Source organism: Lissotriton helveticus, chromosome 6 (genome assembly GCF_964261635.1).
Source record: "Lissotriton helveticus chromosome 6, aLisHel1.1, whole genome shotgun sequence".
In the NCBI taxonomy this organism is placed as follows: domain Eukaryota; kingdom Metazoa; phylum Chordata; class Amphibia; order Caudata; family Salamandridae; genus Lissotriton; species Lissotriton helveticus.
In genome coordinates, this window is record NC_136067.1 from 459224562 (window position 1) to 459241328 (window position 16767).

The 16767-nt window shown below is 48.9% G+C and overlaps 1 protein-coding gene across 7 annotated transcripts in view; it reads left to right on the forward strand.

Annotated features, from left to right (window-relative positions):
• The window catches only part of ARHGEF10 (Rho guanine nucleotide exchange factor 10), a 1140991-nt gene that overhangs the window by 654351 nt on the left and 469873 nt on the right, over positions 1-16767 (forward strand). For all 7 annotated transcript variants that reach the window (XM_078647916.1, XM_078647912.1, XM_078647917.1 and 4 more), the window contains 2 exons: positions 15444-15571; positions 15693-15793. In XM_078647916.1, coding sequence (XP_078504042.1) covers positions 15444-15571; positions 15693-15793 — 229 coding nt within the window. The remainder of the gene's footprint in view (positions 1-15443; positions 15572-15692; positions 15794-16767) is intronic.

Below are 16767 nucleotides of genomic sequence, written 5' to 3' on the forward strand. Positions count from 1 at the left end.
GGAAGAATCCCTTGGCTCCCGGTGACCCGTCCCTAGGCTGTCTTGGATAGTCTGTATTTTTTCAATAAATAGGATGACCGCTCCTCACACCATTGTGAAGAAGCTGGAAGGACTAATTGTTCGGCCCAGGGAGTTAGAAAGCTTCTAACAATGAATAAAATCTCCTTACTATTGTTGTTAGCCTTGGCAATCCGCTCCGCGTAAAAACTACTCTTCGCCTCCCTAATGGCTGCATAGTAGTTGCTCTGGGCTTTAGGGGGAGCAGTTTTGGCCAGGGGGCAATACTCCCGACGCCAGCAAAGTTCAAGTTTTTTCCAACCCAATTTGAGAACCCTAAGAGAGTCCGAGTACCAGGGTTTAGATGGAGATTGTCTCGGTCGTTTGTTTGATCGGAGTTTGGAGGCAGAGTCAGACCCTTGGCTGATCCATGAGGTAAAACTCTCAACCGCTCCTTCAAGACCCGAGGCTGCCAGCGGGCGCGAGAGTAAGAGGGCCTTAGAAAGGGCTGGAGTGTCAATCTTCCGAACCGGCTTACTTTGGACCGTACTTAACGGACCAGTAGATTTCCCTATGGTCCATGAGAACCGGATCAGATAATGATCGGACCAGGTGACCTGAAGGGGTCAGCAGCAGACAGGGCAAAGTTAGAACACACTAAATCAAGCGTATGGCCACCCTTGTGGGAGGGAGACTTAATCCACTGGGTCAGCTGAGCCAGATCAAACAGATCCATAAGTTCTCTTGAGTCGGGGGCCTCCTGGCAATCTTAAATGGATATTAAAGTTGCCCAGGAGAAGGAAACATGGGAAGCGGAGGGCGCGGGGAACAATAACATTGTCCAGTGATTTCAGGAAAGGTCCAGAAGGACCAGGTGGGCGGTAAACTAGAGTGCCACCCAGTGTGTAATGGGGGGACATAACGATCGAGAAGTCAAGGGCCTCCCCATCCACTAGCCCCGTAGATGGCTCGCTCGAGAAAGCCCAAATGTCTCTGAGCACCACCGCTGTCCCACCCCCTTCCCAGTTCTACGGTCTGCTCTCACAATTTTGAAGCCCGCGGGAATGGCCAACTCGACCACAGGAGCACAGTGATCGTTCAGACAGGTTTCAGTTATAAATAGGACATCTAAATTTCCATCGGAAAGAAGCACATGGATGTCCGGAGCATGTTTCACCATAGAGCTGGAGTTAATAAGTGCAGCTCGGAGCCTGTTCTCCCTCTCAATACGAGAAGTGGAAGCTAGCGGTTTAATATGAAAACAGAATTGGCAGGTGGGACAAGTCCTGTGAAGACTAAGGAGGACAGCCCACTGATCCCCCCCCTACACTTGGTGTTATCAAGCGCTAAAAGTTCCTTACGACTGGGGCTCACCGGAGTGACGGGCAGCGTGGCTGGCGCTGGGCGCTCCCGGGGCGCGGCCTTTGGCGCGGCGCGCGTCCGCTGCGTGCGCGCTCCAACCTCATGATTTATACAATGAGGGTACCAACCGGGAAACAGGTTCAGAGCAGGAAAAAGCCTGGACCGCTCACCTTGACTCACCCAAGATGGCGGATCGGCACCAAGGAGCTAAGACCGGTCTCCGGGGACCACTACAAGCCACAGGTAAATAGCAGTGCAAAGAGCAATCAGAATCGGGTCACAGTAATTTTATAAACAATTTACATGTCAGGGGCTAAAACGGTACGAAAATAAAAGGAAAAGTTTAAAAACAAGTGTGTGCAAAAGAAGGCTGAGAAATGCTATAGACAAGTCGCAGTTTAACAGGAAATCGCTAGTCTAATGTTTACATAATATTGTGTCAAACTCAAATAATAATGGTAAGAAGCTTAGAAAGGATGCATCTACTGAATAGCGATCAATAATGTCATATTCTTCATAGGCTTTAAAAAAAAATATCGAGTGCATTGTTACAAAAAAGTTGGCTGTACACTGGAAGACAAGAAATTCTAGGCTGGTTGGTAATTTTTGACATAACTACACTAGCTTCCTTATGGATAGTTATATTCATCGGCAATGCCTTATATAATCTGTGGTTCTTCTTTGAAGTAAGACTTTGTTATTGTTGTGAAGACAACATTTATTATGTTAGGCGATTTTCAACTTTCTGTATCCTGTCTCTCCTAATGTGTACCCATTCTCGGTTCTGCTTCCCATCAACACATCCTTTCAATTTGTTGTATTGAAGTTACAATGTTAACATTATATAATAGTAGTTTTTAGTACCTGAATGCATGCGTGCAGAGATTTGTGACTCGTAGCACATTTAGTATGTTATTCAAGTGATGCTATTTTAAATAATAGTTTATGATGTAACACTTGCTTGGGCTTATCCTCATGCTATAGGTGAATATCTAGCTATTGTTATTTCCACCTATTGAATGTATCGGGATGTTGATTTATATATCTTGTAATTTTTATGAGCAAGCTAAATATATAATCACACTTGTAACCCACTTTGGTTTACAAACAACCCTAGCTTAATGTAAATGAATCTTACAACTTAAGCTCAAATGCTTGAACGGCTATAGAGAAATCAGAAAGGAGGTAGAAAGCACCAATGTAAAAATACAAAACACACGATCTTTTAAATTGCAGGTACTAAAATACCCCTCATCACAAATCAGGTTGGAAGCTGTGAAGTATTCGGGTGCATTCTTCCCAAAGTCAATGTTGGAAATACATGGTGCATGAATTACAATCCTCCTTTGTTGGACTCACTATTATCTTTGAGTACCAAGATGCATAATTTCTCGATCTCTCCTGTAACGTAGTTGAAACAAATTGTTGAATCCACAGAATTTGAGCTCTGCCTCTCAGGAAAATCAAACTTGTTTCTCTGCTGCTTTCAGATCTGTACTTAATTGTGGCTTCTTTAATGGGGGGCTCTTAAAAAGCATAGGCGGCCCGCAGTCTTCCAGGAAATGACCTTTACACCTGTATATTTTAACAGTTTCCCAGAGAGGAAGCCTCTTCAATTTTAGTTCAAGGGATACATAGATTAGTTGTGGTCCTAGTTCAAAATGTTATATACATTTTATGCTCAAAGCAACACAGATATTTTATGATCCTCTTGGCTTCATATTTGTGTTAGAACAGTTTTTTGGTAGAAAGGTGAAAAAAGAGACTTATGATTACCATAAATCAAGAAAATAATATTCATATTAATACATTGGTCAAAATGCTGATGTGTTAAAATTCTCTTGTTGCAATAAAACAACTGATCAAATAGTTTCAAGTGGTGTTGGGTATGAATCTTGTTTAGGCTGGAGTGCCGAATGAATCTGATAAATTTTTCTCTTCGAAAGCCATTTTTAGGTGTCACATTTCCTTGCGTTGCGCTTGCGAAATCAATTGTATTAATATAAATCTTAAAAGCGGCTTACATTCAACCCTTACTTTTCATTTGTTTGTGCGCTTGCTACTTACTTTTCCTCCTTTTTTAGTCATTGTAGCATACTATTTCCGGTTGTTCTTCCTGTATTCTTCTTATCTGTCTTCCAAGGCCCAAGTATTATTTGTATCCACTTTTCCCGAGCTTCCTTCGTCTTTCTGAGCAAGAGTGTTCGCACACCTGCTTGTCTCCTCCTCCCCCGACCTCTTCCCTAGGTGAAGCAGCTTGACCTCCTGTGCTGCTCCTCCCCCAGATTCTTATCTTGGATGCTCAGCCACAGCATTATCCTGAGCGCTCACTGTGCAACCCATCCTGGCCCTCATAGCTTATACTGATATGCGCACACCATGAAAGCATGTTTAACATTTTTTTTTTTTTTTTTTAGTATCACACTCCATCAGAGTGCACGTTTTTGCAGGCCCTCTCTATTGCTCCCTACACCTCCCACTCCATCCTCTGTTTTATTTTTTCACCGTTTCTAGTGGGTGCATGTTCAGACATGCTGTTAGAAACAACCAGTCTGTCTTTTACCTTGCAGGCGCAACTGGGCCTGCATTACAAAGGGGGCAGGCAGAGATCTCCTCACTGCGCCTGTTTACAGGGTCAGGGAGGGATCTATTGAACCCTTTACCCTTCTTTAAAGGGTCGACCTTAGGAGGCGCACTGTGGCACACAGTGTCCTCGCTGACAGCAACTGTGTCTGAAATAGTAGTAGAGGATTCAGAGGGAAACTATTAACTCCTTTGCACTAGGTCACACCTATTCAAGTTCAAGTCACACCTCTTTGAAAAAAGGAATGCGCCTTGAGATTGCGCCTGCACCACGTGAGAGCCAGCATGATCTTTATTACAGGAGTGGTCACACAAACATCTGCTGCCACCTTTATACTGCCAGAAAGTGGGCGTTCATGCCCTTTCTGTCCCCAGAGTACTTTACCCATCTTCGCAGGTGGGAACCATGCAGCCCCTCTGGATGGACCACCCCTGCGTTCACTTCTCTTTCAACACACCCACTGCTCTCAAACCCACTTCCCCACTCCCTACCCACCGTGAAGGAACTGGGGCAAGGTCACAGAGGAGCACCTCAACTCCACACTCATCCACGACCACCCCCCTCTTCGACCGATGCCAACTCTGCAACCATGAATCTACACCGGTGGATTACCAACTGCGCAGACAATCTCTGACTCCTCCGCTCTCCTCCGCACCACGGACAGACGACGTCTCCTGAAGGCCACCTGGTTCACCACCGACCTCCAAGAAGCCAGGCGCTCCGGCAGACATCTCAAAAAATGATGCAGAAACAGCAAAATCACAGAAGACCTGACCACCTACAAGAACACCATGACAGAATACCACCAAAGCATAAGATCCACAAAAAGACCTTCACCCGGAGCAAAATCCTCACCAACTCCAGCAACTCGAAGGAACTCTTCAACATCATCCAGCAATTCACTAAACCCCACAGCAAAGCCATGAACGTCACTCCCTCCCATGCTCGGCTCCTACTTCCACCTGAAAATCAAGGCCCTCTACGACAGCTTCAATGAGCTGACTCCAGAAATCACCCTTCCCTCCAGTGACAACAGCCAACCCACCATCACTACCTGGACCCTGGCCACCACCGAACATACCACCACGACCATGAAGAGCACTCACTCAGGAGCCCCCATGGACCCTGCCCCCGCACATCTTCCGCACAGCCACCGCCGCCTTAGTGCCTGAGCTACGTCGGACCATCAATGCCTCCTTCAAATCCGGCACCTTCCCCGACGATTGTAAACATTCAGAAGTCAAGCCTCCTTCTCAAGAAATCCTTCGCAGACCCAACAGACCTGAAGAACCCCCGACATATCACTCTACTTCATGGGCGTCCGCAGAAGTTTTTCCAGGGGGGGCTACCCTGGCAAATGAAGGGGCATGGCTTATGTTAATCAATAGGGGCGGGGCTAAAATGGCAGACAATCAGGATTGGGTAATGCTCAGGCCAAGCTGAGAAAAACAAGCATTGGCATAACCAATAGGTCTCACCTTTGGGACCTTATAAGTATTTAGTTATGCAGCAGGTCCCAAAGGCGAGACCCATTGGCTATGCCAATGCTTCTTATTATATCTGGGCATGTTGAGAGGCTAGGGGACTGGGTCTCGATGTCTGGTTGGGAGCACAGCATTGACCTACTCAATTTGAATGCATAAGTAATACAACCGGAGGTGTGAAATGAAAGGTTCACTAACAAAAAATAACAGGAAGGTAGAAAGTTAGGCTGGTTAGAAAGGTAAGGAGGGGTAGAGGCAGGCATGGTGGTGAGGGGAGAAACAGATGCATGTTAGGAGAGCGCCGTGAGGGAGGCAAAATGGGAAGAGGCACTGAAAGGTGAGTCGGGTAAAGACCGTAGTGAGGCAAACAGAAGGGTAGCGAGGGGTTAAGTGTAGACAGAGAAGTGAGGTGTAAAAGAAAAAGATTCAGGGGCAGAGACAGGTAAATCAAAGATAGAGAGGGGAGAATAACGCAGTTGTAGAACGTGAGAGGGCCAGGTAGAGAGAGGGTGAGGAGTGTCAGAGACAGGTAGAGACAGCTGAGGATAAGGGAATAATAAAGACTGAGGTAAACAGTTGAGGTAGAGGGGTGCATTAATATAACAGAAGTGCAGAGATGTGTCAGAGAGATGTTACTGAAGAGGAAAAAGAAGTAGAGGTATTGAGAAAGGAGTAAGGTACTAAAAGAAGTAAGGGGTTGAACAGAGGTAGAACGAGTGGAAGGGGAAAGAAAACACGAAGAAGATGAATGCCAGGGTAAAGTGAGTGATCAGGCAGTGAGTGTGAGGAGTGTGATACAGAGGGATATGTGGCAGTGAGTGCAAGGTGTGGGGTACAGAGGGATATGTTGTGGCAGTGAGCGCGAGGTGTGGGGTACAGAGGGATATAAGCCAGTGAGCGCAAGGTGTGGGGTACAGAGGGATATAAAGCAGTGAGCGCATGGTGTGGGGTACAGAGGGATATAAGTCAGTGAGCGAGAGGTGTGGGGCACAGAGGGATATGTTGTAGCAGTGAGCGCCAGGTGTGGGGTACAGAGGGATATAAGGTAGTGACTGCAGGGTGTGGGGTACAGAGGGATATAAGGCAGTGAGCGAGAGGTGTGGGGTACTGAGGGATTTTAGGCAGTGACTGCAGGGAGTGGGGTAAAGAGGGATATGTTGTGGCAGTGAGCATGAGGTGTGGGGTTCAGAGGGATATGTTGTGGCAGTGAGCGCGAGGTGTGGGGTACAGAGGGATATAAGGCAGTGAGCGCAAGGTGTGGGGTACAGAGGGATATAAGGCAGTGAGCGCGAGGTGTGGGGTACAGAAGGATATAAGGCAGTGAGCGCGAGGTGTGGGGTACAGAGGGATATAAGGCAGTGAGCGCAAGGTGTGGGGTACAGAGGGATATAAGGCAGTGAGCGCGAGGTGTGGGGTACAGAAGGATATAAGGCAGTGAGCGCGAGGTGTGGGGTACAGAGGGATACAAGGCAGTGAGCGCAAGGTCTGGGGTACAGAGGGATATAAGGCAGTGGGCAATGGTATTGTGGGGGTTAAAACACGGCACAGCTTATGCCTCTGCCCCTTGCATCAGGTCTCTCACATGTGCAAGTCTGTTTCAATAAGGGACCAGTATAAGCTAGGAGGCATCCACCAAAACTCCCGCGGTGGAAAGGGAAAGCACAGTTTAAAAAAAATGGGTGCAGCTCTGTGTGCTAGTTAGCAATGGAGTCGTTGGTGTGGGTAATTTATATTAAGCTTTAGCTTTTAGCCATTGTCTCCAACAGGCCCAACTAGAGTCAAATTTCGGTGGGGAGGGGGGCTAAGAAAAAATTCAGGGGGGGGGCTAATTATTCAAGCAAAAAGCAGAGTGGAGCTGCAGGGGCTCTAAGCAGGGGGGACATCAAAGCCTCATTAACAAGCAAAAGGTCTTTAAAAGACCTGTGAAATACTCGGGTGCGGCTGTGTGTGTGCCCGGGAAGCTGTCTCATCCCGGGCTGCCACACACGACGGGGGGTCCTGAAGCCCTTTGAGTCCAATGGGTGTTGCGTGCCGGCCTCCAGCCCTAGTACTCTGGCGCCATAGGGCCATATGCTCTAGTCCGCAAGCTTACCACACCGTTGGTGAGTCCCCCTCCTGGTTCTCAACTCCATCATAATCCTGCAGCACTGTCCGTGTCACCGTGCTCCAGCGGATCCCAGGATCATGGCGCCAGCTCCCAGGCACAGGCATCCAGACTTTGGCACCATGGGCATCCGCAGGGGGGGCAAGGAGGGGCTATTGCCCCCCTGCGGATGCCCATGCTCTCCTTCCCTTCACAGCCAGTCACCGAGAAGATCGTCAACACACAGCTGACAATCTTCATCAAAGAGCACTCCATCCTTGACCCCACCCAATCAGGATTCAACGGCAACTACATCACCAAGACTGCCCTCCTCGCTGCCACAGACGACATCTGCATGCTCCTCGACCAGGGCCTCACCACAGCCCTCATCGTACTCGACCTTTCCGCAGACTTCGACACCGTCTCCCACCGCACTGTCACAGCCAGACTCCACAACCCCGGAATACACTGAACCGCCCTTGACTGGCTCCATTCCTTCTTCGCTGAGAGAACCCAAAGGATCAGACTCCCGCACTTCCTCTCTGAACCCACAGAGATTAACTGCGGAGTACCACAAGTATCATCGCTCAGACCCACGCTCTTCAACATCTAAATGGTCCCTATCGCTGCCATCGTCAGACAGTATGGACTCAGCACTGTATCCTACGCCGATGACACCAAGCTCATCCACTCCTTCACGAATGATCCGAAACCACCAGACTCGGCTTTCAAGATGGAATGAAAAATGTTGCAGTTTGGACGAGAAACAGCTGTCTTGAAGTTCAACTTGGAGAAGAACCTCCGCATCATACTCGACTCCTCCCTCAACATGACCCGACAGATCAACGCCGTCGCCTCCACCTGCTTCAACACCCTCCGCATCTTCCGCAAGACCTTCAAGTGGATCACCCATGAATCCAGAAAGACCGTCACCCACCACTCATAACAAGCAGACTGGACTACGGAAGCGCCCTCCACACTGGAATCAACAAATCCCTGCTACGCAAACTCCAGAACACAGCAGCCAGACTCGTCCTCGGCATCCCATGAAATGAGCACATCACCCAACATTACTACGAGACCTCCATTGGCTCCATATCCAGCAGAGAGTAACCTTCAAGCTACTCAGTCACGGCTGCAAAGCCATCCACAACACCAGATCCAAATACCTCAATGAAAGTCTACTTCCTTGTACCTAAAAGGGACCTCCGCTCCGCCGACCCCAACCTAGCAGAAACCCCACACATCCACAGGACCAGAGCGGGTGAAAGAACCTTCTCCTACATTGCGACCAGCCTGGAACAAGCTCCCAGTCAACATCAGACGCTCCCCTAGGCTACACAACTTCAAGAAAAGTCTCAAAACCTGGCTCTAAGGTTGAACCAAAGCTGCACCTCACTGCCACCCCCAGCCCCCCCCTAGCGTCTTGAGACCTTCACGGGTGAGTAGGACGCTTTAAACCCGCTGGTTGATTGATTGAGTGTCCTTAGCCCCCATTGTTGCCACTCACAAATTCCTCCAGCTGAAAGCAGCCGCATTCTTATGCAGAAACTTACTTAGATTTAGGACTGCAACAGATGTGGTGAAGAGCATGATAGTACTAGGAATAGCAAATTCATCACATGCAGCCCTGTATTGTAACTACTCAAAGATGAACTTACCAACATGAATCACTGATTCCGTTCCTGCTAGTTCCAGGGCCCCAAGCACCGTGCAGCTTGTAATCAGACAGTAACTGTGCACCTCTACTTTGCTTTGTTACACATCTCTATTGTTAGTAATTATCTGGAAGCACTACTCCACTACTGCTTGTCTCCACCCAGCCACCCTCGGGTTTACACATAGGTCCAGGGGAACCTTTGCACAAACAGTGCTCTTGAATGGCTGGTATTAATTACCATGTCTTAAAGATCACCAATAAACCACCCAACATTAGTAAAACTCAATCAATCAATCACATGTTTGTTAAGCGCTACTACTCACCTGTGAGGGCCTCAAGGCACTGGGGGAGGGGGGTTTCGCAGGTTCCAGTCCATCAAGGAGGGGGTCTGTCGAAGAGCCAGGTTTTGAGGTTTCTTGTGAAGGTGGGGAGAGATGTTGTCTGTCTGAGGTGGAGAGGGAGGGCGTTCCAGGCTCTGGCTGCGAGGAAGGAGAAGGAGCTGCTGCCTGATCTGGTCTTTCTAGTGCGGGGGGACCATGGTGTAGGAGTGCTGGGCTGATCGTAGGGTACTTTGTGGTGCGTGGAATTGGAGTCGGCTGTTCAGGTATGCTGGTCCGGTGTCATGGAGGGCCTCGTGAGCGTGGGTGAGCATCTTGAAGGTGACTCTAGCTTCGATGGGGAGCCAGTGAAGTGTGCGCAGATGCTGGGAGATACTTCAGTGTCTTGGCAGGTTGGGGACCAGTCTTGCGGCGGCTTTCTGGATGTTCTGTAGCTTGCATGTGAGGTTTTTGTTTATTCCAGCATAGAGTGCGTTGCCATAGTCGAGTCTGCTGGTGACCAGGGCATGAGTGAAGGTCTTTCTGTGTTCGAGGAAGATCCATTTGAAGGTCTTGCGTAGGAGGAGGTGGGTGTGGAAGCGAGGACGAGACAGCGTTGATCTGGTGGTCCATTTTGAGTTTAGAGTCCAGGATGATTCCCAGGTTGCGTGCATGGTCCGTGGGGGTGGGCGGACTTCCGAGGGTGGGGGCCACCAGGTGTTGTAACAGGCGTCGGGGTGTGGGCCCATGATGAGTACTTCTGTTTTGTTAGTGTTTAGTTGAATGCAGCTCATCCATTTGGCGATGGCTTCCATGCCTTCTTGATAATTGTGTCTGGGGGTGATGGGTTCATTGGATAGGGAGAGGGTGAGTTGGGTGTCGTCTGAGGATGACACAATGTTGAGTCCGTAGGTTCTGACGATGGGGGCGAGCTGAGCCATGTAGACTTTGAAGGGCGTAGAGCTGAGGGATGACCCCTGGGGGTCTCTGCAGGTGGTTGGTGTATGGTCAGATGGGAGTCTGACCGGCTGTGTTCTGTCAGAGAGGAAGGAGCGGATCCAGTCGAGGGCTTTGTCTTGAATCCCTGTGTCGTGGAGTCTGTGTATTAGGGTGCGGTGAGAGACTGTTTTAACTGCTGATAGGTCGAGGAGGATGAAGGCTGCTGTTTCTCCTTTATCCAGTAGGGTGCAGATGTCATCTCTTGCGAGGAGGGCGGTTTCTGTGCTGCGGTTTTTTATAAAGCCGGATTGGGAGGAGTCGAGGATGTTGTGCTCTTTGATGAATGTGGCGAGTTGGCTGTTGATAGCTTTCTCAATGACTTTTGCTGGGAAGGGGAGCAAGGGGATGTAGCTTTTGAGGTTGGTAGGGTCCGCCGAGGGTTTCTTGAGGAGGGGGTTGATCTTGGCGTGTTTCCAGTCGTTGGGTTCGATGCGGTTGCCAGGAAGCGGTTGATGGTGTGGCGGAGCATGGGTGTGCTGGTGTTGGCGGCTCTGTTGAAAATGTGGTGGGAGCAGGGGTTGGTGGGGGACCCGGAGTGGATTGAGTTCATAGTCTTCAGTGTGTTTTCAGTGGTGAGGGCTGTCCAGTTGTCGATCATTAGCTTCATGGTGTCGGGGGAGGTTGGTGAGGGTTCAGTGTGTTGGTTGTCTTCATCAAAGTTGTCGTAGATGCTCTTGATTTTGTGGGGGGAAAAAGGTGCTCAGTTTGTCGCATAGATCTTGTGAGGGTGGGATGTTGGTGGAAGGTTGGGTGAAGTCCTTGATGATGTTGAAGAGTTCTTTGTGTGCGTGGGTGGAGATTCTGTCTTCGATCGCTTTTTTCCTTGTTTTTCTGATGAGTTGGTGGTGGACTTTGGTGGTGCTCTGAAGTTGTTGTGGGCTTCTATGAATTTGGTGTTCCTCCAGTCCTTTTCGAGGCGGTGGCAGGTGCGTCTGGCCTCTCCAAGTTCAGTGGTAAACCACCTAGCTTTCTTGGCGTGGGTGTTGTTGTTTTTCTTGAGGGGGGCTAAGGTGTTGGCACTGTCGGTGATCCATCTGTGCATGGTTCGGGCTGCGGCGTTGGGGTCATTGTTTTCTGCGACGGTAGGGATGGAGTTGCTGGGTGATGAGGTTAGCTGGTCGTCTGTGATTCTGGTCCAATTTCTTTGTTGGAGAAGGTGCTGGTATCTGTGGTTGGTGGGTGTTCTGAAGGTGAAGTGGACGCATCGATAGTCGGTCCATGGGAGTTCAGTGGTGTGGCTGAAGGTGATGGGGTTTCCTGTTGTGAACAGGGGGTCGAGGGTGTGTCCTGCTGAGTGCGTGTGTTCGGTCATGATCTGTCGGAGTCCAGTGTTGTGGAGGTTGTCCAGGAGGGATGTGGTGCTGGGGTCCAGTAGGTTGTTGAGGTGAAAGTTGAGGTCTCCCAGCAGGGTGTAGTTGGTGGATGCGATGGCCTGTAGGGATATGATGTCTGTGATGGATTCAGCAAAAGGTCCGCGGGATCCAGGGGGTTGGTAGATGAGGGTTTCTCAGAGGTGATGGGGCTGGCCAGTATATTGAAGTGAAGGTGTTACATCAGGTCTGTGGACTCGTCAGGGAGTGTGCTCAGGCGGAGGGTGGATTTGTGGATGATGGTGATTCCTCCTCCCGGGCAGTTGGGGCGGTCCTTCCTGGAGATCTTGTATCCTTGGGGGATGGCGATGGCGATGACCGGTCCCAAGGAGTTGATGGTCCATGTTTCTTTGAGGAACGCTACGTCCGGGGTGGTGTTGTCGAGGAGGTCCCAGATTTCGGTGGCATGTTTATGGAGTGATCTGACGTTGAGGGTTCTTGCGGTCGGGTTGTGCTGGGTCCATGTTCCTGGCGGTGCTGTAGGTTTGATGGCAGCGGTGACAGCTGAAGGGCCCGTGGTTGTTGGCCGGCGGAGCTAGCTTGCAGTTGTTGTTGCTGCCTGGGTTGAGTGCGTGGAGTGCCGCTGGGTTGTAGCGTTGGGGGGGAGATCCAGGGTTCCTGGCGCTGGTCGCGGTCTCAGTCGGGTCGCGGACGGATGCAGATGGGCTTGCCTTTAGCGCATCTTCGGCACGCAGCCGCCATTAAGTAGGGGTCGGGGAGGGCTGGACAGCTGGGGGGCGGGAGCGGGGAGGGAAGCTGGACTGGGCCCGTCCGCTGGTAGTGCTGGGGGGAGGCACCACGGGGGCAGCAGTGGCGGGGAAAAAAACGGGTGGAAAAAGGCTGAGAAAAAGGTCAAAAAGAGAGAGGAAAGTGCCAATAAGGCAGCAAAAGTGCACGCAGAGTAGAGGAAAGACACAGAGGAGAGAGTGTAAGGGGGAGATTGAGATGAGGGTGAAAAATGAGTGAAAACAGAGGAAAGACACAGAAGGAGAGTGAAAGGGGGAAGATCGAAATGAGTGAAAAAACGAGTGAAAAAGGAGAGAAAAAGCAGAGCAAGAGAAAGGAGACAGATGTCCACCATGGACGAGGCACAGGTAAAACCTGCTGGTGGAGGAGGGTCTGGAACACCAATACTCAAGAGAGCAGGGGCTCGGCAGAAGGCCTCACTTAATGGTGGAACTCCGAGGGAGGGAGAGCAATTTCACTGACAATGAGTCAGTGGTCTTGCTCTGCAGATGACGTAGCCGGCACTCTCTCCTGAACTCTTCCTCTCAGTCATTTAATAACTTTTAGAAAACGGTAAATGAAAATGGACTTTACAACAAAGTCCCCCCCCCACTTGAATCTACTGTCAGGAATAAATGTACCTCAAGTCTAGTAAACAGCTTGCAAAATACATGCAAAGCGCCTGATCTGGCTCCTCACTGGCTCCACCCTGTCTGTAAAGAGTGAGTAAACTCTCTGGTGACTCACCGGGCTCTCTGTTCTGATCTTGGCAACTGATCCTCTATCTTTGAGAGTGATGACAGCTCTGGGGCTGATGTCTCCTCTCACAGACTCTGCTTTTCTTAACTCCTACTAGACCAGAACTGACAGCAAGGCCCCAAGTAATGAAAGGTGGCATGTTTCGCTCTTCCCTTACTCTTTCACCTTCAGACTTTGATCCATGTGAGCCCAGCATTAATTAATCACATCCATAGATTTGCACAGGGCTAACCTCAAAGGTACATGGGTGGGAAAGAATCACTCACTCCCTGCCTCCTCTCAGGTGTTTCGCTGAATAAAGTGACCCATTGTGGGCACACGGACCTGGGTAAGAGTTAGTCACCCCTGCCTCCACCTGGGTGGTGATTTTCCTGGTCTGGCCCTGTATGGCTACACTTCACTGTGCTGTGGAGTTCCACAGGTGGCTAAGTGTAATTTACACCTGCCTCCTTCTAGATGGTGTCCTGCCCGGCATGGCCCTGTGTGGCACACTGCCCTTTGCTGTGCAGGTGCATAAGTGGGAAAGAGTCCGTCATCCCATGCCTCCTCCTGGATGACTTACTGACTGCACTGTTCCCAGTGTAGGCATACTGACCTGGGCCTTGCTGGTTCAGAGTTGGGTGAGTGTCACTCACCCCTACCTCCTACTCGGTATATTACCGTGTATGATCTAGACCTGTATGGGCACACTGCTCTGGCCTGTGCTGGTGCACTCTCTATGCCACCCTACTCTTAACCACTGCACTATATGCCTATGTACTCAACACAGCTGCACTTTGTTCCTGCACTCTACCCCAGTGCACTCTACTCTGCATCACTGTACTCTATGCCACTGCTCTCTACGCCACTCTACTCTGCTCCACTCTACATCACTGCACTCTGACACTCTACTCTACAACACTGCATTCTCTGCCACTGAACTCTATGCCATCCTACCCTGCACTACTCTGCTCTATGCTAATCCACTCTACACCATTGCACTCTGTCACTGCACTCTACAGCACTGTGCTCTACTCTGCACCACTCTCTGCTACTAAACTCTACACCACTCTATGCCGCTATACTTTGCACCACTCTATGCCACTGCACTCTAGACTCTACTCAGCACTCTATGCTACTTGACTGTACTCTGCTTCACTACCCTCTGCATCACTCAATTCTACATCACTCCACTCTGCCCCGCTCCACTCTGCCCCACTCCAATCTGCGCCACTGCACTCTGTGCCACTGCACCCTACAACGTACCACTCTAATCTACACCACCGCGTTCTATGAAGCTGAATTATACACCACTGAATTAAATGCTACTGCACTCTACGCCACTATACTCTGCAACACTCTTCAACAATGCACTCAACACCAGTCCACTCTTCTCCTGCCACTCCAGTGTATGCCACTCTTCCCGACTCCACACTATGCCACTCCATTATACGACACTCTCTGCCACTCTACTCTACAACAGTCTACTCCGCTCTTCGCCATTTCGTTCTATGACATTCCACGTCACTCTCCTGTATGTCACTAACTTTAAGCCATGCTAAACAGCAGCTACGCTGGTGTACAATGTCGCTAAAACACATTTGCAAAGCCAGTAGTGCTTGCATAGGCGCTACCTATTGGCTTTGCCAATGCTCGTTTTATTTTGAGGCTTATATAAGCACCAACATATGTTCCCAATACATTTTGGCCACCTGCTTCATGTGACAGGCAATCATTAGGAAAGGATTAGTGGGGCAAAAAGCAGAAATAAGGCTTCCAATTCAGTGAACTATTCCTCAGGGACTGTCAAGTAGAGCTTTAGGGTCCTCCAACACCGATAACCCTTCATTAATTGTTCATCGCATGATACAATTGTTGACATCTGCAATATGCAATGGAATTTATTTCCTTGGGTTTCATTTTGCTCTCTGGAAATCGCGTATGAAAATATCATTTTATCATTAAATGTGTTGCTTTTTAATGTCACCTTCTATGGCATTAGTGTCTATCTGGCATGGATGCCAAAGTGGGTAACTATGGAGTGGAGCCTCTATGTGATTTAGACTGTGCCGTCAAGTATGCAGCTTATTCTACTTGTACGCTTCCCCCTTACATTTTTTTAGAACTTAAATCACGCAGTTGCCCAAGACTGGACGCTTGGTTTGCAGAAACTCATCCTAAAGAAAGAGGATGAAATCCGAGCTGCAGATCGCTGCAGAATCCAGCTGCAGCTCCCTGGCAAGCCAGACAAGTTAGTCACATTTTATTTTCCTAACGCACAGTTTGGCATGAAAATAAATGTTAGTGGACGATGCAAAACAGTTCACATGAGGATTTAATTATTTCTTTATGCTTTTTTTGTATTTTGGCAGATCTGGCCGGCCAACCTTCTTCACTGGTATTTTCAATACGTGTTCCCCTGGCAGTAAACAGTCTTGGATCAATAATTTACAGATGGCAAAACTTGCTCTGGGTAAGATGTAATTGTCTTATGGTGGGTAAAATATACTGTAAGTTCCTTAGGGTACATCCATTGATTCATATTTAAAAAATATTTATAATCATTTGAGGTTACCTTTTTTGTTTTGTGGAAACGACTGACAACACAAGGAAATGAGTGACCAAGAACGGTCACATAAAGTGATAGCAAATCTCGCACCGATTTTTTGTGACCAATCTATAATTTTGCAATGTGGCCTGTGCACGAATATGTCACGTTGCAGAATCTCCAGCCTTAAGGGGACGCAGAATGACCTGGCTAATGAATATTAATTAAGCAGGTCACTATGTGCGATTGGGGGTAATCATAGGGAAGGTGGCCTACAATAAACAGCAAACCACCATCCCTTTGTCTGCATTTTTAAAAAGGAATCTTTTTTAACACCCTAGCTGCGGTAGGATTTACCGCGGCGCGCTGAGTTTTTAAAAAACCCGCGTTACATGACGAGCTCAGCTCGTCATGAGTGTACGAGAGGCGTACCTCATGACGAGCTGAGCTCGTCATGAGCGTGGAAGGGGTTAAACAGCCCATCATTCTTGAAGGAACTGGTGCTTCTTTGAAAGAAAAAAACAAGATTCCCGTTTGGGGAAAACACTGGGGACAGTAGGCTGTGGTGCACTGGCTCTCTGTCTGCTTCCCCAGAAATCAGCCAACACCATTTGCACAAGGGAACGTGTCCCTTTGGCAAGTAAGTTACCATCTTCTTTGAGGTGTCGGTAACTGTTTGATGATTTATGTCCACAATTACAGTGTCAAATTATTGGTACATGCCATACAGAATCTCAGTTAGGGGACACCCGTTTCACGCCCCTTCCTAACTGTGAAACATTAGGGATCACTAAACCCATTTTGCGAGTGGTAAATGAGTTTAATAGGTACCAAAAACTATTTAGGAATTGCAAACCATAGCATATTGCCAATTTCAAGGTTTACTATTACAATATACC